Source organism: Catharus ustulatus, chromosome 23 (genome assembly GCF_009819885.2).
Source record: "Catharus ustulatus isolate bCatUst1 chromosome 23, bCatUst1.pri.v2, whole genome shotgun sequence".
Lineage (NCBI taxonomy): Eukaryota > Metazoa > Chordata > Aves > Passeriformes > Turdidae > Catharus > Catharus ustulatus.
The window spans coordinates 1,699,225-1,719,586 of record NC_046243.1 but is presented as its reverse complement, the minus strand read 5'-3'; the positions used below and the strand labels follow the sequence as shown (position 1 = coordinate 1,719,586).

At 46.0% G+C, this 20,362-nt stretch overlaps 1 protein-coding gene across 1 annotated transcript; it reads right to left on the bottom strand.

Annotated features, from left to right (window-relative positions):
• Positions 1-1,589: 1,589 nt before the first annotated feature.
• LOC117006260 lies at positions 1,590-19,891 on the bottom strand. The gene is made up of 27 exons (XM_033078636.1): positions 19,657-19,891; positions 19,305-19,500; positions 18,889-19,054; positions 18,720-18,813; positions 18,290-18,343; positions 17,911-18,065; positions 17,561-17,711; positions 16,912-16,985; positions 16,542-16,774; positions 12,380-12,483; positions 12,030-12,225; positions 11,619-11,784; positions 11,453-11,546; positions 11,019-11,072; positions 10,621-10,775; positions 10,276-10,426; positions 9,489-9,562; positions 9,119-9,381; positions 4,958-5,061; positions 4,607-4,802; positions 4,190-4,355; positions 4,024-4,117; positions 3,590-3,643; positions 3,192-3,346; positions 2,847-2,997; positions 2,064-2,137; positions 1,590-1,926 (listed from the first exon to the last, which is right to left on the bottom strand). The coding sequence occupies exons 1-27, from the start codon at positions 19,874-19,876 to the stop codon at positions 1,690-1,692; spliced, it is 3,831 nt and encodes a 1,276-aa protein (XP_032934527.1). The 5' UTR covers positions 19,877-19,891; the 3' UTR covers positions 1,590-1,689.
• Positions 19,892-20,362: the final 471 nt, after the last annotated feature.

Here is a 20,362-nt window from a genome sequence, read left to right as displayed (position 1 = left end):
GAGTAATCAAAACTTTCACACTTTATTTTAAAAAGTTCTCTAGACAGGACTGCTGTGACTACATCAAGGGTCCTGATATATGGTACAGCTTCAATCCTGAGTTTGTTGGATGTGCCATAGGACTGAAAACACACGAAAAAAAGAATTTGGCTTTGAAAACACCCAAATGCTTAGCAAGACGATGCTCTATATTTATAAAGTGAAAATGAGAGTATTTGTAGTGTTGCTCTGAAGTGCTTCCCCATGTCCCTCAAGCAACTCAGGGAGATGGAACCTGGGAGGTTTCAGTGAAACCTCAGGGATTTCCCCACCTTCCTGCCACCAGCAGTTCATGAAGTCCACGCTGAAGCACAGAAAGAACGGTGTAAGTGAATCACAGCTCATGTTTTCCATTGTATTTCCCCATTTCCTTTGCATTTCCCCACCCCTTCCCATTCCCTTTACACTTCCCTTTCTCATTAATCGATTGCAGAAGCAGCAGCAGCATTTTGAGAGAAGCAGTGTTATAAGTGGATGACATATTATTAGCTTTTCGCAACTATTGGGATAAATGCTGTATGTATAATGTTAAAATAGCTTTTTTGTATGAATATAGGTTTTCTCTTTTCTTCTAAAAGCAAAAGTTAGACATAAGTTTTTTAGAGATACTATGCTGAAACTACCCGCCCAGTTGAGATAACAGCCCGTGAACGTGTGATGGGGCCCTGCAGCTGACACAACAATTATCAACTCTCACTGGCTTCAAAAGTCCAGGACCACTACGCAAATTAAAAGATGATAAGAAGATGATTAAAACCACAAGCCAAGAAACCTGCGTGATCTAAAAAGATGGACCCAAGGAGTAGCCATGCTAAACAGCTCCTAGAACATGTTACTAGAGATGACTATGAATATGCAACAGGTTGATATATTGTGAAGTGGCTTCCCCAAAGTAATGGTGTGCTCTTGGCAACTTGCCAAACACCCGGCTGTTTTAACCCTTTGCTTTATGTGTGTCTCCTATTGTCTTTTTATGAAACCTTTTGAATTTTACCAGGACAGTGAAATATGATTTTCACAACAGGATTACATGCCGCACTAGTGGCAGGCCTGGGATTCTTTGACCTTGTGGGTTTCCCTGTTGCACCTCAGAATTCTTGGGGAGACAGACAGACAAATCCACACAGATATCCAGCCTATCACAGCATCAAGAATTACAATAATTGCACGATTACAAGCCGCACCTGATTGTAAGCCGCACCTCTAGGTGTCGGCATCCGAACTGCGGGGCTGGCAGGAGGGAGCCCCTCGCCTCCCCCTCTAACCGCGCTGCCGGCACAGAGCCCGCCTCCACTCGCCACACAACAGAGTAACCGATTTGAAACAATCGCGCAATCCCGGGTTTTACCGGCAGGTGCTCGGGTCGGCACCCTGGCTGGCACTTCCGGGTTTGAAAATTTCAGAATTTTTTTGACATACTGGCCCGTCCGGAGTGTAAGCTGCATTTCCGGGTTGGGATTAAAATTTTAGTCAGAATGGTGCAGCTTATAATTGTGAAATTACTGTAATTTTCCAGCCTTAAATTTGCTTTTCCCAGCCAACGCTGCCTTGAGAATTAAGAAGGATGATATTCTAAGAGAAACGTGGTTGTTTAGCATGGATTTCGTGATGCTTTACCGAGACTTTCTCGGGACAAGGCCTGTGTGTGTCCTACTTGGAGCCACTCAGGAGGTTGAGGGCATACAGGGCCACAAACAGGGCTACCATGGCCACAAAGGGTTGATCCAAAGAAACAGCTGATCCATCTTCATGGAGCTGCACTCCACTCATCTCCACCAGTTCCATGGTTAACGTCTGATCCTCCTTGTGTTGGAAGGAGAGCAGCCTGGCATCCACATGGAAATGACACCTCTTATCCTCCAGGTCATGTTTCAGTAGGTTTTCAACCTTCACAGCAACAACAAAAAAAGGGAAAATCTTGATTTTAATTAGTTGTCAAGTTGTGACATCACTATGAAGATGTTGCTAGAATTAAAATAGTCTGTGTCCCCTTGAAAAGAGCGAAGTTTGATGCGTGATCTCACCAGTTCCAGCTGTTGGGACAGAATCTTCCTCTCCAAGGATTCCAGCAACAGCAGCAGCTGTTCATCCTTTAATTCTGCAGAAATAAACTGAGTTTGGATCCAAAACCTCACCCCAAGGTTGGTAATGGGATGGAACTGGTGAACAGGAAGGGAGAGAGTAAAGAGGAGGGGAAGGGTGATCATTTCTCGTAAAAAGTGCTCATTTTGTTGGAAGTCCTTTGTATGTTTGAATGGAACTGGTTTTGCAGCCTCACAGTGAGAGTGATCTGGCTGTTACTCACAGAATCATGGAATATGGAGTTGGAAGGGACCCATAAGGATAATTGAAGTCCAGCTGCTGTCCCTGCACAGGACAATGCCAACAATCCCAGTTTGTGGCTGAGACAGTTGTCCAAAGACTGCTGGAGCTCTGTCAGCCTTGGGGCTGTGACCATTCCCTGGGGAGTGTGTTCAGTGCCTGAGCATCCTCTGGGATAAGAAGCTTTCCCTGATATCCAATCTAACCCTCCCAGACACAGCTCCAGCCATGTGCCTGGGTCCTGTCTCTGGTGAGCAGAGCAGAGATTGGAGCTGGTCCTTGGGCAGAAGCTGTGACTGCACTTTGAGGGAGCAGGGAGCCCTGTGTGGGTGTGGAGGGGATTTCTGTTCTCTCCCCTCCATGGGACATGGATGTAGATTTCACTTGAGGAGGAGGAGGAGGAGTGAGAGAGAAAGGGAGGAGGGAATGGCAGGACTGGGAGTCATCCCTGCCTTGATTTCCCTCCTAAAGTCCCAAAGCCTCACCATGCAAAGCATCAAGGATGTAGGTGATTCCTTCTGCAATCAGAAGGAGACAGTCTCTTGGAGAATGCTGTAAGGTGCTGAACAGATCTTTTAAGTCTGGGCTCTCAGTTTTCAGCTCATACCCATCATTTTGCTCAGGAATATCTTCCATCTGTAGGAACAAGGGAAAGAAATGTCAGGATCTATGGACAGAGACTGCTACTTGTCCTGTACAGCAAGATGTGCTGAGTGAGGGAATTTTGGATGGACAGTTGTGGCACAGGACAGGTGAGTCATGGGGCAAGAGGTGTGGTCCTGGATCTGTCTGTATTTATAAATTTTGGGAGTAAGAAAAGCTTCACTTACTTTCTGTCTGAGCTCTTGAAGGAGGTTCTTGTCTCTCATGACAGCCTTGATGGTGTTGAAGACAATGAGCAGGCGGTCAGGAGACAATTCAGAGAAATTTCGGCAGGAGTATTGAACTTCACTCATCACTACTCCTAATTTTCCTTGTGTGGGACCTGCAAATCAAAAGGGGTCCTAATCTGTCGCCTGAGTTATAGAAGTTCATTAGCAGCTCTAAACTCAGAGATTGAAAAACTTGTGTGATTATTTTTGAAGAGGTCTGGAATTTGGGCAGTTGTGATGTCTCAGGGAAGAGGCAATTGCGTCACTCGAGGTGATTTGTTTTACACTGGGAGATTCAGTCTTAACCAAAGCGGGTAGAAGTTGTGCAAGTGGAAGCAGTAAAATACATTACTTACCATCAGCTACGTATGCTGCTCTTCTCAGAGCTTCTACTGGGAAATATTCCAGATCTGAAAGAGGATAAAAGTGAAACATTTCTATACCAGCCTTCCCAGATTCCTCACTGGTCTTCTGAGAAGGAAAGGAAAAGAAACACCAAAACTCTGCTTGCACTGTGTGCCATTTTTCATCAGGAGCTTTGCAGCTCCTGAAATGTAGATCTGAGATTTCCTTCTTTCCTTTCCTTATTGATCCCCCAACCAAAGTGCATCTTTGGCCTTGCATGGGTTACCTGACCTCTCCCAGTTGATTTCTGTTCCTTACACTGCCAGCACTTCTTTGCACACAAGCTGATGGTAGCTCAGGGGCCAAGTGATACTTCCTAAAATGTTCTTCCTCTTCTGCACTGTTTCTGGAGAGGAGGAATTGATCATTTCTGGAAGTTACTTACCCCATGCTCCATCTCTAATGTGTAGAGGGATGGCCCTGAAGGCCAGGGTGCAGCCCTTGGGTATGACTATGGTTTGTTTGTCCTCTCTGGTGCCCTGGTGAAAGCAAACAACCAGTTAGAGCATGTTGGTACAGGTGTTGGGGAAGGAAGGAGATAGAAGCCAAACCTTTCCAGAGAGTGTGGCATGAAATTTGGCCATGAGACCCCTATCTGCCTTGGTGGCTTCCTTGTAGACAGTCTCCTCTGAGGCTTCGAGGATTTCAGTGACCACGCTCAGATTGCTGTCTGTTCTCTGTTGTTGTTGGATGAAGGAATGATCCATGTTGATTTTTCTAAAAGAAAAAAATACAGGCATGGTGAAAGTAGCAGGATCAGCTGAGGCAGCTGGGGGGAATAAGCCTGTAGAAGAGGAGACTGAGTGGGGACATTGTCACTCCATTCCCTGTCTTATCTGGCCTAGTTAGGGGAAATTCCTGCCCTAAGGTTTTAATCTTGGCTTTAGGCTGTTGAAAACCCATTGTGAACCTGGCATTGGTTGGAGGAGGGTGACTGGAGTGTGTGTGCTCCCTTTGTCATTCCTTACCTTTCTCTTCTCAGTGCCTCCAGTGACTGCTGTGAAATGCTCTTCTTCTGTGGCTTGACAGAAAATTCTTCAGACAAGGAGGCACCTCCATGCACATCTACACTTGCAGGGTCAAATGAAATGCTGAGATCTCCTTGAGTTTGGTTTGCACTGGTTTTTGTGAGAGGAATTTGTCTGGAATCTTGAAGCAGGGGCTCTGAAATAATTCCATGTGTTAACTTAAGCTGGACTCCACACCCTCAGCACAGAAATTATATCACACGTAGGAAAATTAGTAGTGTTTGGCAACAAATGGTTAAAAAAATTATATATAGTATTTCATAAATTTGTATTGATAAATTTGGGCTTTACCTATGCTTTTACCATCTTCTTCAGGCAGCAGCACATCATGCAGTGTGAACCCTGTCCGCTGGTAGTAAGGAGCGGGGTGGAATACGGTTTTGAATTTTCTCTTTCTTTTCAGTAGACAGAGGAGTCTGAAATCCTCATTGTCTGCGATGCTCTCGACAGGGACGAATTCTTTGTGTGGATCCGTTTGATTTATGATGAATTTGGTGAGTTTTTTAAACATTCTGCTGTAGCTGATGTTTTGAAGCCCAGGCAAGTGAATTTGTGCCTTGGGAAAGCGGAAACACAAGCTAAGGCAAATTGCATGAAAAATAGGAGGACATTGTACCAAAGTGTGAATTTGAGATTTTAAAATAATGACTCAAAATCCCCCTCATTGTCCAAGGATGCAAGTTTCACAGGATTGAAACAGAGTGTTTGGAGAGGAAGCAGCAGGAGCGTTTGTCCTTGTCCACTTTTCCTGGAGAACCCCAGTTATGGTGCAGAGAGAACAGAGGTGGCACACTCTGAGGATGCTGATTTTAAGGGCAAATATGCCCCAATATAGAGAGAAAACATTCCAGCCCAACCTCCTTTTGGTCTGCAATGGAGAGCTGGTGTTTGAGTGCCAGAAAGAAGTCCCTGTTTGTTTTCTGACACAGTTTGTTTTTACCAAATGTTTCAGATGCGCTTTTCTGGTGTTTTACGGAATACAGCTGTGGAGAGAAATCAGACAATCCAGACTGGTTTTGGGAAACTGGTTTTCCGTGGTGGGAAGGGTCCTTAAGGTTCATCCCATTGCCCTCCCTGCTGTGGTCAGGTACAGCTTGCAGTCTCCCAGGCTGCTCCAAGCTCTGTACAGCCTTGTTATAGACACTTCCACAGATGTGGCAGCCACAGCTCTTCTGGACAATGTGTTCTGGGGCCTCAGCACCCTCAGAGGGAGGATTTCTTCCCCAAATCCCATCTGAGCCTGCCCTCTTTCAGTTTAAAACATTCCAAAGACAAATAGCCTTCTCCAAGTGAAGAAGAAAAATCAAACAGGAACACTGACAGAGAGCTCCCACCCCCCCTGTCCCATACCCAAAGCTCTGGGATAATGCACTTGCCTGTTTGTGGGGCGCTGGGTGTGCAGAGCAGACCACGGAGCTGCTGAGGTGATGTGGGCTCTGGAGAGCAGCAGGACTGGGGAGAAGTTCTCTGGCTTCCCTTCTGCTCAGAGGTGTGGAAGTGTTTATGAAATACAGGAGCTTCCCCAGTCACACAGGTAGCTCTCACCACCAGAAACGCACAGCAAAGAGTAAATTGATTTCTCTTACCTTGCTGACAGTAGCTCCTGGAAGCAGCTCCTGGGCAGGGGCTGTGTTAGATCTGATCCTTGCTAGGAGATATCTGGCTGTTGCAAGCAGCTTGTTGGGAGGTCTTCCAAGCTGTGAGGTCACTTCAGCGTATTTACGTTTTCATTACTCGTCATCCGCTCACAAAAAATTTCTGTTGCTTGTATAATACTTCCTTTCTGGTGATTGAGCAGAGTCTGTTACAGGGATTGTGGGAAACTGTGACATCTACAGATGTAGGAGATGTAAGTCCATTACTGGAAATTTATCAGTCCGAACAGGACAGGAAGGTGTCCCTGCCTATGGCACTAGATGGGAGTGGACGGGCTTTAAGTCTCTTCATCCCAAACCATTCCATCATTGCATGATTGAACTGTATAGAGCCAGGTATTGCTGCTGTTCATTGACAGATGGAGAAATGGATTCAGGAGGGGATATTGGCAGGAAATTCTTCTCTGTGAGACTGGTCAGGGCCTGGAACTGGTTATCCAGAAAAGCTGTGGCTGTCCCTGGACGGGGGGATGGGCTTGGAGCAACCAGGGGTAGTGGAAGGCGTCCCTGCCCATGGCAGGGGCTGGAAGTGGATGAGTCGTAAGGTGCCTTCCAACCTGAGCCATTCCATATTTCCTGGATACATTGTCTTGCTTGTATGACATCAAAAACCGTCCATGTGAAGATTCCAGGGGTCAAGTGCATGTTTTTACATGAATACTTGAATTTTATTAGTGTCTCTTAGAATACTTTATGAAAGAGTAATCAAAACTTTCATTCTTAATTTTAAAAAATTGTCTAGACAAGACTGCTGTGACCACATCAAGGGCTCTTATTTCTGGTAGAGTTTCAATCCTAATTCTGTTGGATATACCATAGGACCAAAACCATACAAAAATAAGAAATTTCCTTTGTAAACACCAAATTATTTAGCATGAATAAGCTCTTTATTTATAAAGTGATAATGAGAGTATTTGTAGTGTTGCTCTGAAGTGCTGCTGGTGTCCCTCAAGCAACTCAGGGAGATGGGACCAGGGAGGTGTCAGTGAAACCTCTGGGATTTCCCCACCTTTGTGGCACCAGCAGTTCACGGAGTCCACTCTGAAGCCCAGAAAGATCGGGGTAAGTGAATCACAGCTCATGTTTTCCATTGTATTTCCCCTTTTCCTTTGCATTTCCCCTACCTTTGTCATTCCCTTTACCCTTCCGTTTCTCATTTTTTGATTGCAGAAGCAGCAGCAGCATTTTGAGGGAAGCATTGTTATAAGTGGATGACATATTATTAGCTTTTTGCAACTATTTTGATAAATGCTATATGTATAATGTTAAAATAGCTTTTTTGTATGAATATAGGTTTTCTCTTTTCTTCTAATAGCAAAAGTTAGACATACATTTTTTAGAGATACTATGCTGAAACTACCCGCCCAGTTGAGATAACAGCCTGTGAACGTGTGATGGGGCCCTGCAGCTGACACAACAATTATCAGCTCTCACCAGCTACAAAAGTACAGGACCACTACAAAATTAAAAGATGATAAGTAGAGGATTAAAACCACAAGCCAAGAAACACGCATGTTCTGAAAAGGTGGACCCAAGGAGTAACCATGCTAAACAGTTCCTAGAACTTGTTATTAAACGTGAGGGACTCTGAAAATGCAACAGGCTGATGTATTGTGAAGTGTATTTAAAGGGGCTTTCCCGAAGTAATGGTGTGCTCTTGGCAGCTTCCCAAGCAGCCAGCTGTTTTAACCCTTTGCTTTATGTGTGTCTTCTATTGTCTTTCTATGAAACCTTTTAAATTTTAGCAGGACAGTGAAACATGTTTTTCACAGCAGGATTACATGAGGCACCAGTGGCAGGCCTGGGATTCTTTGACCTTGTGGATTTCCCTGTTGCACCTCAGAATTCTTGGGGAGACAGACAGACAAATCCACACAGATATCCAGCCTATCACAGCATCAAGAATTACAGTAATTGCACGATTACAAGCCGCACCTGATTGTAAGCCGCACCTCCTTGTGTCGGTAATGTTTAGGTCTTTGTCCATATATAAGCCACAGCTGGTTATAAGCCGCACTCTTGTTCGCAGTGAAGACCCGTGTGCAACAAAGTAATGAATTAGTAACTGAATTGCAGGATCACAGGGTTTATTGGCTCGGCTCGGGGCTTGGCGGGCTCAGCCAGCTCAGTGCTGCCGACGGGGCCAGCTGGCCCAGCTCGACGCTTTGGATCTTCGAGGCAGCTCAGGTCTGGCCGCCGCCACCTGGCTCTCCCGCCCCGGCCTGGCACTGCCCCATGGTGGCAGGTGGAGACGGAGCCTGTCCGCTCCCAAGGTGGGAGCCTGCCCGCACTTGCGGCGGCATGGAGCCCCCCACCTTCCTGCACAGGTTGCGGGGCAGGAGGGAGCCCCCTGCCTCTGCCCCGAGCTGCAGGACTGGCAGGAGGGAGCCCCCTGCCTCCCCCTGAACCGTGCTACAGGCACAGAGCCCGCCTCCACTCGCCACGCAACTGAGTAACCAATTTGAAACACTCGTGCAATCCTGGGTTTTACTGGCAGGTGCTCGGCTCGGCACCTCGGCGTGCACTTCCGGGTTTGGAAATTTCAGAACTTTTTTCACATACTGGCCGGTCCAGAGTGTAAGCTGCATTTCCTGGTTGGGATCAAAATTTTAGTCAAAATGGTACAGCTTATAATTGTGAAATTACTGTAATTTTCCAGCCTTAAATTTGCTTTTCCCAGCCAAAGCTGCCTTGAGAATTAAGAAGGATGATATTCTAAGAGAAACGTGGTTGTTTAGCATGGATTTCGTGATGATTTACCGAGAATTTCTCGGGACAAGGCCTAGGTGTGTCCTACTTGGAGCCACTGAGGAGGTTGAGGGCATACAGGGCCACAAACAGGGCTGCCACGGCCTCGAAGGGTTGATCCAAAGAAAGAGCTGATCCATCTTCGTGGAGCTGCACTCCACTCAGCTCCACCAGTTCCATGGTTAACATCTGATCCTCCTCGTGTGGGAAGGAGAGCAGCGTGGCATCCACATGGAAATGACACATCTTATCCTCCAGGTCATGTTTCAGGAGGTTTTCAACCTTCACAGCAACAAAAAAAAAAAGGAAAATCTTGATTTTAATTAGTTGTCAAGTTGTGACATCAGTATGAAGATGTTGCTAGAATTAAAATAGTCTGTGTCCCCTTGAAAAGAGCGAAGTGTGATGTATGATCTCACCAGTTCCAGCTGTTGGGACAGAATCTTCCTCTCCGAGGATTCCAGCAACAGCAGCAGCTGTTCATCCTTTAATTCTGCAGAAATAAATTGGGTTTGGATCCCAAACCTCACCCCAAGATTGGTAGTGGGATGGAACTGGTGAACAGGAAGGGAGAGAGTAAAGAGGAGGGGAAGGGTGATCATTTCTCGTAAAAAGTGCTCATTTTGTTGGAAGTTTTTTGGATGTTTGAATGGAACTGATTTGTGCAGCCTCACAGTGAGAGTGATCTGGCTGTTACTCACAGAATCATGGAATATGGAGTTGGAATGGACCTACAAGGATAATTGAAGTCCAGCTGCTGTCCCTGCACAGGACAACGCCAACAATCCCAGTTTGTGCCTGGGACAGTTGTCCAAAGACTGCTGGAGCTCTGTCAGCCTTGGGGCTGTGACCATTCCCTGGGGAGTGTGTTCAGTGCCTGAGCACCCTCTGGGATGAGAAGCTTTCCCTGATATCCAATCTAACCCTCCCAGACACAGCTCCAGCCATGTGCTTGGGTCGTGTCTCTGGTGAGCAGAGCAGAGATTGGAGCTGGTCCTTGGGCAGAAACTGTGACTGCACTTTGAGGGAGCAGGGAGCCCTGTGTGGGTGTGGAGGGGATTTCTGTCCTCACTTCTCCATGGGACATGGATGTAGATTGCACTTGAGGAGGAGGAGGAGGAGGAGTGAGAGAGGAAGGCAGGAGGGAATGGCAGGACTGGGAGTCATCCCTGCCTTGATTTCCCTGCTAAAGTCCCAAAGCCTCACCATGCAAAGCATCAAGGATGTAGGTGATTCCTTCTGCAATCAGAAGGAGACAGTCTATTGGACAGTGCTGTAAGATGCTGAACAGGTCTTTTAAATCTAGACTCTCAGTTTTCAGCTCATACCCATCATTTTGCTCAGGAATATCTTCCATCTGTAGGAACAAGGGAAAGAAATGTCAGGATGTATGGACAGACACTGCTACTTGTCCTGTACAGCAAGATGTGCTGAGTGAGGGAATTTTGGATGGACAGTTGTGGCACAGGACAGGTGAGTCATGGGGCAAGAGGTGTGGTCCTGGATCTGTATGTATTTATAAATTTTGGGAGTAAGAAAAGCTTCACTTACTTTCTGTCTGAGCTCTTGAAGGAGGTTCTTGTCTCTCATGACAGCTTTGATGGTGTTGAAGACAATGAGCAGGAGTTCAGGAGACAATTCAGAGAAATTTCGGCAGGAGTATTGAACTTCACTCATCACTACTCCTAATTTTCCTTGTGTGGGACCTGCAAATCAAAAGGGGTCCTAATCTGTCACTTGAGTTGTAGAAGTTCATTAGCAGCTCTAAACCCAGAGATTGAAAAACTTGTGTGAGTGTTTTTGAAGAGGTCTGGAATTTGGGCAGTTGTGGTGTCTCAGGGAAGAGGCAATTGCGTGACTCGAGGTGATTTGTTTTACACTGAGAGATTCAATCTTACCCAGAGCACGTAGAAGTTGTGCAAGTGGAAGCAGTAAAATACATTACTTACCATCAGCTACGTATGCTGCTCTTCTCAGAGCTTCTACTGGGAAATATTCCAGATCTGAAAGAGGATAAAAAGGAAACATTTCTATACCAGCCTTCCCAGATTCCTCACTGGTCTTCTGAGAAGGAAAGGAAAAGAAACACCAAAACTCTGCTTGCACTGTGTGCCATTTCTCATCAGGAGCTCTACTGCTCCTGAAATGTAGATCTGAGATTTCCTTCTTTCCTTTCCTTATTGACGCCCCAACCAAAGTGCATCTTTAGCCTTGCATGGGTTACCTGACCTCTCCCAGTTGATTTCTGTTCCTTACACTGCCAGCACTTCTTTGCACACAAGCTGATGGTAGCTCAGGGGCCAAGTGATACTTCCTAAAATGTTCTTCCTCTTCTGCACTGTTTCTGGAGAGGAGGAATTGGTCATTTCTGGAAGTTACTTACCCCATGCTCCATCTCTAATGTGTAGAGGGATGGTTCTGAATGCCAGGGTGCAGCCCTTGGGTATGACTATGGTTTGTTTGTCCTCACTGGTGCCCTGGTGAAAGCAAACAACCAGTTAGAGCATGTTGGTGCAGGTGTTGGGGAAGGAAGGAGATAGAAGCCAAACCTTTCCAGAGAGTGTGGCATGAAATTTGGCCATGAGACCCCTATCTGCCTTGGTGGCTTCCTTGTGGACAGTCTCCTCTGAGGCTTTGAGGATTTCAGTGACCACACTCAGATTGATGTCTGTTCTCTGTTGTTGTTGGATGAAGGAATGATCCATGTTGATTTTTCTAAAAGAAAAAAAACAGGCATGGTGAAAGTAGCAGGAGCAGCTGAGGCAGCTGGGGGGAATAAGCCTGTAGGAGGCTGAGTGGGGACATTGTCACTCCATTCCCTGTCTTATCTGGCCTAGTTAGGGGAAATTTCTGCCCTACAGTCTTAATATTTGCTTTAGGCTGTTGAAAACCCATTGTTAACCTGGCATGGGTTGGAGGTGGGTAACTGTAGCATGTGTGCTCCCTTTGTCATTCCTTACCTTTCTCTTCTCAGTGCCTCCAGTGACTGCTGTGAAATGCTCTTCTTCTGTGGCTTGACAGAAAATTCCTCAGACAAGGAGGCATCTCCATGCACATCTACACTTGCAGGGTCAAATGAAATGCTGAGATCTCCTTGAGTTTGGTTTGCACTGATTTTTGTGAGAGGAATTTGTCTGGAATCTTGAAGCAGGGGCTCTGAAATAATTCCGTGTGTTAACTTAAGCTGGACTCCACAGCCTCAGCACAGTAATTATATCACACGTAGGAAAATTAGTAGTGTTTGGCAACAAATGGTTAAAAATTTATATATAGTATTTCATAAATTTCTATTGATGAATTTGGGCTTTACCTATGCTTTCACCATCTTCTCCAGGCAGCAGCACATCCTGCAGTGTGAACCCTGTCCGCTGGTAGTAAGGAGCGGGGTGGAATATGGTTTTGAATTTTCTCTTTCTTTTCAGTAGACAGAGGAGTCTGAAATCCTCATTGTCTGCGATGCTCTCGACAGGGACGAATTCTTTGTGTGGATCCGTTTGATTTATGATGAATTTGGTGAGTTTTTTAAACATTCTACTGTGGCTGAGGTTTTGAAGCCCAGGCAAGTGGATTTGTGCCTTGGGAAAGAGGAAACACAAGCTAAGGCAAATTGCATGAAAAATAGGAGGACATTGTACCAAAGCGTGAATTTAAGATTTTAAAATAATGACTCAAAATCCTCCTCATTGTCCAAGGATGCAAGTTTCACAGGATTGAAACAGAGTGTTTGGAGAGGAAGCAGCAGGAGCTGTGGGTTGTTTGTCCTTGTGCACCTTTCCTGGAGAACCCCAGTTATGGTGCAGAGAGAACAGAGCTGAGGATGCTGATTTTAGGGGCAAATGTGCCCCAATATAGAGCGAAATCAGCTCAACCCAACCTCATTTTGTTCTGCAATGGAGAGCTGGTGTTTGAGCACCAGAAATAGATCCCTGTTTGTTTTCTGACACAGCTTGTTTTTACCAAATATTTCAGTATTGCTTTTCTGGTGTTTTACGGAATACAGCTGCGGAGAGAAATCAGACCATCCAGACTGGTTTTGGTAAACTGGTTTTCCGTGGTGGGAAGGGACCTTAAGGCTCATCCCATTGCCCTCCCTGCTGTGGTCAGGTACAGCTTGCAGTCTCCCAGGCTGCTGCAAGCTCTGTACAGCCTTGTTATAGACACTTCCACAGATGGGGCAGCCACAGCTCTTCTGGACAATGTGTTCTGGGGCCTCAGCACACTCAGAGGGAGGATTTCTTCCCCAAATCCCATCTGAGCCTGCCCTCTTTCAGTTTAAATCATTCCAAAGACAAATAGCCTTCTCCAAGTGAAGAAGAAAAATCAAACAGGAACACTCACAGAGAGCTCCCACCCACCCTGTCCCGTACCCAAAGCTCTGGGATAATGCACTTGCCTGTTTGTGGGGCACTGGGTGTGAGAGCAGACCACGGAGCTGCTGAGGTGATGTGGGCTCTGGAGAGCAGCAGGACTGGGGAGAAGTTCTCTGGCTTCCCTTCTGCTCAGAGGTGTGGAAGTGTTTATGAAATACAGGAGCTTCCCCAGTCACACAGGTAGCTCTCACCACCAGAAACGCACAGCAAAGAGTAAATTGATTTCTCTTACCTTGCTGACAGTAGCTCCTGGAAGCAGCTCCTGGGCAGGGGCTGTGTTAGATCTGATCCTTGCTAGGAGATATCTGGCTGTTGCAAGCAGCTTGTTGGGAGGTCTTCCAAGCTGTGAGGTCACTTCAGCGTATTTACGTTTTCATTACTCGTCATCTGCTCACAACAAATTTCTGTTGCTTGTATAATACTTCCTTTCTAGTGATTGAGCAGAGTCTGTTACAGGGGCTGTGGGATACTGTGACATCTACAGAATGTAGGAGATGTAAGTCCATTACTGGAAATTTATCAGTCCGAACAGGACAGGAAGGTGTCCCTGCCTTTGGCACTAGATGGGAGTGGACGGGCTTTAAGTCTCTTCATCCCAAACCGTTCCATGATTGCATGATTGAACTGTATAGAGCCAGGTATTGCTGCTGTTCATTGAGAGATGGAGAAATGGATTCAGGAGGGGATATTGGCAGGAAATTCTACTCTGTGAGACTGGTCAGGGCCTGGAACTGGTTATCCAGAAAAGCTGTGGCTGTTCCTGGACGGGTTGGATGGGCTTTGGGGCAACCAGGGATAGTGGAAGGCGTCCCTGCCCATGGCAGGGGCTGGAAGTGGATGAGTCGTAAGGTGCCTTCCAACCTGAGCCATTCCATGTTTCCTGGATATATTGTCTTGCTTGTATGACATAAAAAACCATCCATGTGAAGATTCCAGGGGTCAAGTGCATGTTTCTACATGAATACTTGAATTTTATTAGTGTCTCTTAGAATACTTTATGAAAGAGTAATCAAAACTTTCATTCTTTATTTTAGAAAATTGTCTAGACAAGACTGCTGTGACCACATCAAGGGCTCTTATTTCTGGTAGAGTTTCAATCCTAATTCTGTTGGATATGCCATAGGACCAAAACCATACAAAAATAAGAAATTTCCTTTGTAAACACCAAATTATTTAGCATGAATAAGCTCTTTATTTATAAAGTGATAATGAGAGTATTTGTAGTGTTGCTCTGAAGTGCTGCTGGTGTCCCTCAAGCAACTCAGGGAGATGGGACCAGGGAGGTGTCAGTGAAACCTCTGGGATTTCCCCACCTTTGTGGCACCAGCAGTTCACGGAGTCCACGCTGAAGCCCAGAAAGATCGGGGTAAGTGAATCACAGCTCATGTTTTCCATTGTATTTCCCCTTTTCCTTTGCATTTCCCCTACCTTTGTCATTCCCTTTACCCTTCCGTTTCTCATTTTTTGATTGCAGAAGCAGCAGCAGCATTTTGAGGGAAGCAGTGTTATAAGTGGATGACATATTATTAGCTTTTTGCAACTATTTTGATAAATGCTATATGTATAATGTTAAAATAGCTTTTTTGTATGAATATAGGTTTTCTCTTTTCTTCTAATAGCAAAAGTTAGACATAAGTTTTTTAGAGATACTATGCTGAAACTACCTGCCCAGTTGAGATAACAGCCCGTGAACGTGTGATGGGGCCCTGCAGCTGACACAACAATTATCAACACTCACTGGCTTCAAAAGTCCAGCACCACTACAAAATTAAAAGATGATAAGAAGAGGATTAAAACCACAAGCCAAGAAACACGCATGTTCTGAAAAGGCGGACCCAAGGAGTAGCCATGCTAAACAGTTCCTAGAACTTGTTATTAAACATGAGGGACGATGAATATGCAACAGGTTGATGTATTGTGAAGTGTCTTTAAAGGGGCTTTCCTGAAGTAATGGTGTGCTCTTGGCAGCTTCCCAAGCAACCAGCTGTTTTAACCCTTTGCTTTATGTGTGTCTTCTATTGTCTTTTTATGAAACCTTTTAAATTTTACCAGGACACTGAAACATGTTTTTCACAGCAGGATTACATGAGGCACCAGTGGCAGGCCTGGGATTCTTTGACCTTGTGGATTTTCCTGTTGCACCTCAGAATTCTTGGGGAGACAGACAGACAAATCCACACAGATATCCAGCCTATCACAGCATCAAGAATTACAGTAATTGCACGATTACAAGCCGCACCTGATTGTAAGCCGCACCTCCGGCTATCGGCAATGTTTAGGTCTTTGTCCATATATAAGCCGCACCTGATTCTAAGCCGCACTCTCGTTCGCAGTGAGGACCCGCGTGCAACAAAGTAATGAATTAGTAACTGAATTGCAGGATCGCGGGGTTTACTGGCTCGGCTTGGGGCCGGGCGGGCTCAGCCCGCTCAGTGCTGCCGACGGGGCCAGCTGGCCCAGCTCGATGCTTTGGCTCTTCGAGGCAGCTCAGGTCTGGCCACCGCCACCTGGCTCGCCCGACCCGGCCCGGCACTGCCCCGTGGCAGCAGGTGGAGACGGAGCCTGTCCGCTCCCACGGCGGGAACCCGCCCGCACTCGTGGCGGCATGGAGCCCCCCGCCTTCCTGCACAGGTTGCGGGGCAGTAGGGAGCCCCCCGCCTCTGCCCTGAGCTGTGGGGCTGGCAGGAGGGAGCCCCCCGCCTCCCCCCTGAACCGTGCTGCCGGCACAGAGCCCGCCTCCACTCGCCACGCAACTGAGTAACCAATTTGAAACACTCGTGCAATCCTGGGTTTTACAGGCAGGTGCTCGGCTCGGCACCTCGGCGAGCACTTCCGGGTTTGGAAATTTCAGAACTTTTTTCACATACTGGCCGGTCCAGAGTGTAAGCTGCATTTCCTGGTTGGGATCAAAATTTTAGTCAAAATGGTACAGCTTATAATTGTGAAATTACTGTAATTTTCCAGCCTTAAATTTGCTTTTCCCAGCCAAAGCTGCCTTGAGAATTAACAAGGATGGTATTCAAAGAGAAAGGTGATTGGTTAGCAGGGATTTTCTGATCCTTCACCGAGAATTTCCTGGGACAAGGCCTAGGTGTGTCCTACTTGGAGCCACTGAGGAGGTTGAGGGCATACAGGGCCACAAACAGGGCTGCCACGGCCTCGAAGGGTTGATCCAAAGAAACAGCTGATCCATCTTCCTGGAGCTGCACTCCACTCATCTCCACCAGTTCCATGGTTAACGTCTGGTCCTCCTCGTGTGGGAAGGAGAGCAGCGTGGCATCCACATGGAAATTACACATCTTATCCTCCAGGTCATGTTTAAGGAGGTGTTCAACCTTCACAGCAACAACAAAAAAAAGGAAACTCATGATTTTAATCAGTTGTCAAGTTGTGACATCACTACAGAGATGTTCCTAGAATTAAAATAGTTTGTGCCCTCTTGAAAGGAGGCAAGCGTGATGTGTGATCTCACCAGGTTCAGCTGTTGGGATAGAATCTTCCTCTCCAAGGATTCCAGCAACAGCAGCAGCTGATCGTCCATTAGCTCTGCAGAAATAAACTGTGTTTGGATCCAAAAGCTCACTCCAAGATTGGTAATGGGATGGGACTGGTGAGCAGGAAGGGAGAGAGTAAAGAGGAGGGGAAGGGTGATCATTTATCTTAAAAAGTGCTCATTTTGTTGGAAGTGCTTTTGATGTTTTAATGGAACTGGTTTGTGCAGCCTCACTGTGAGAGTGATCTGGCTGTTACTCACAGAATCATGGAATATGGAGTTGGAAGGGATATATAAGAATAATTGAAGTCCAGCTCCTGTCCCTGCATAGGACAATGCCAACAATCCCAGTTTGTGACTGAGACAGTTGTCCAAAGACTGCTGGAGCTCTGTCAGCCTTGGGGCTGTGACCATTCCCTGTGGAATGTGTTCAGTACCTGAGCACCCTCTGGGATAAGAAGCTTTCCCTGATATCCAATCTAACCCTCCCAGACACAGCCCCAGCCATGTGCTTGGATTTTGATTCCTTGCGGAGGAGGAGGAGGAGTGACAGAAGAAGGCAGGAGGGCATGGCTGGACTGGGAGTTATCCCTGCCTTGATTTCCCTCCTAAAGTCCCAAAGCCTCACCATGCAAAGCATCAAGGATGTAGGTGATTCCTTCTGCCAGCTGAAGGAGACGGTCTCTTTCCAAATGCTCTAAGGTGCTGAACAGGTCTTTTAAGTCTGTGTTCTCAGTTTTAAACTCATAACCGTCATTTTGCTCAGGAATATCTTCCATCTGTGGGAGACAGGAAAAGAAACATCAGGATCTGAGGGAAGAGGCTGCTTCTTGTCCAGCACAGCAAGATGTGCTGTGTGAGGGAATTTTGGATGGACAGTTGTGGCACAGGACAGGTGAGTCACGGGGCAGGAGGTTTGGTCCTGGTTGTGTCTGCATTTATAAATTTTGGGAGTAAGAAAAGCTTGACTTCACTTACTTTCTGTCTGAGCTCTTGAAGGAGGTTCTTGTCTCTCATGACAGCCTTGATGGTGTTGAAGACAATGAGCAGGTGGTCAGGAGACAATTCAGGGAAAATTCGGCAGGAGTATTGAACTTCACTCATCACTACTCCAAATTTTCCTTGTGTGGGATCTGCAGATCAAAAGGGATCCTAATCTGTCACTTGAGTTGTAGAAGTTCATTAGCAGCTCTAAACCCAGAGATTGAAAAACTTGTGTGAGTGTTTTTGAAGTGATCTGGAATTTGGGCAGAGGCAAATTCATCATTGCAGGTGATTTGTTTTACACTGGGATCTCCAATCTTACACAAAGCAGATAAAAGTTATGCAAGTGGAAGCAGTAAAATATATTACTTACCAATAGTTACGTCGGCTGCATTTCTCACAGCATTTAGTGGGAAATATTCCACATCTGAAAGAGGATAAAAGGAATCGTTTCTATACCAGCCTTCCCATATTCCTCACTGGCTCTTCTGAGTAGGAAAGGAAAAGGAACACCAAAACTCTGCTCTGTGTACCATTTATCACCAGGAGCTCTGCAGCTCCTGAAATGTAGATCTGAGATTTCCTTCTTTCCTTTTTTCACTGTCCCCCAAACCAAAGTGCATCTTTAGCCTTGCCTGGGTTACCTGACCTCTCCCAGCTGATTTCTGTTCCTTACACTGTCACCACTTTTTTGCACACAAGCTGATGGTAGCTCAGGGGCCAAGTGATACTTCCTAAAATGTTCTTCCTCTTCTGCACTGTTTCTGGAGAGGAGGAATTGGTCATTTCTGGAAGCTACTTACCCCATGCTTCATCTCCAATGTGTAGAGGGATGGTTCTGAAGGCCAGGGTGCAGCCCTTGGGTATGACTATGGTTTGTTTGTCCTCACTGGTGCTCTGGATAAAGAGAACGACTCGTTAGAATGTGTAGGTGCACATGTTGCAGAGGAAGGAAGGAGAGAGAAGCCAAACCTTTGCAAAGAATGTGGCATAAAATTTGGCCTTGAAGCCCCCGTCTGCCTTGGCGGCTTCCTTGTAGACAGTCTCCTCTGAGGCTTCGAGGGTTTCAGTGACCACGTATAGATTGATGTCTGTTCTCTGGAGTTGTCGAATGAAGGAATGATCCATGTTGATTTCTCTATTAGAAAATAATTAGGAGTTGTTTAGAGCACAAGAATCAGCTGAGGCAGCTGGGGGAATAAGCCTGTGGAAGAGAAGGCTTAGTGGGGACCTTGTGACTCCATTCCCTGTCAAACCTGGCCTAGTTAGGGGAAATTCATGCCTTAAGGTCTTAATCTTTGTTTCAGGATGTTGAAAACCCATTGTGAATCTGGCATGGATTGGAGGAGGGTGTCTGGAGTGTGTGTGCTCCCTTTGTCATTCCTTACCTTTCTCTTCTCAGTGCCTCCAGTGATTCCAGTGAAATGCTCTTCTTCTGTGGCGTAATGGAAATCTCCTTGGAGAAGGAGGCACCTCCTTGCAGATCTGCACTTGCAGGGTCAAATGAAATGCTGAGACATCCATCAGCTTGGTCTTTGCTGTTTTTTGTGAGAGGAAATTGGCTGGAATCTTGAAGGAGGGGCTCTGAAATAAGTCCATGTGTTATCTTAAGCAGTGTTACACAGACTATGCTCAGTAAGTAAATGACACATATGAAAGCTGTTACTGTTAAGCAATAAATTGTTCAGAAATATTATCTATATTATTTCATAAATTCATATTGATAAATTTGAGCTTTACCTATGCTTTCATCATCTTCTCCAGGCAGCAACACATCATGCAGTGTGAACCCTGTCCGCTGGTAGTAAGGCGCTGGATGGAATATGGTTTTTGGCTTCCTCTTTTTTATCAGTAGATAGAGAGGCCTGAAATGCTCATTGTCTGCAATGCTCTCAACAGGTACCAATTCTTCACATGGATCCATTTGTTTTACAATGAATTTGGTGAGCTTTTTAAACATTCTGCTGTGCCTGCAGTTTTGAAGCCAAGCCAAGTGGATTTGTGCCTTGGGAAAGCGGAAACACAAGATAAGGTAAATTACTTGTCATAATAAGAGGACATTGTACCAAAGCGTGACTTTAAGGTTTTAAAATAATGACTCAAAATCCCCCTCATTGTCCAATGATGCAAGTTTCACAGGATTGAAACAGAGTGTTTGGAGAGGAAGCAGCAGGAGCTGTGGGTTGTTTGTCCTTGTGCACCTTTCCTGGAGAACCCCAGTTATGGTGCAGAGAGAACACAGCTGGCACAGTCAGAGGATGCTGATTTTAAGGGTAAGTGTGCCCCAGAGAGAAATCAGCCCTGCCCAACCTCCTTTTGGTCTGCAGTGGAGAGGTGGTGTTTGAGGGCGAGACAGAAATCCCTGTTTGTTTTCTGACACAGTATGTTTTTACCAAGTATTTCAGATACGCTTTTCTGGTGTTTTAAGGAATACAGCTGTGGAGAG

Bases quoted from the DNA above. Each gene is read 5' to 3' on its own strand.
- LOC117006260 (XM_033078636.1), bottom strand. From the start codon at position 19,876: ATGTTTAAAAAGCTCACCAAATTCATTGTAAAACAAATGGATCCATGT. The intron at 16,986-17,560 runs GTGAGGCTTTGG...TTATTTCTGCAG, and splicing joins CATCCTTGATGCTTTGCATG to AGCTAATGGACGATCAGCTG. The intron at 11,785-12,029 runs GTAAGGAATGAC...TTTTTCTTTTAG, and splicing joins GAGGCACTGAGAAGAGAAAG to AAAAATCAACATGGATCATT.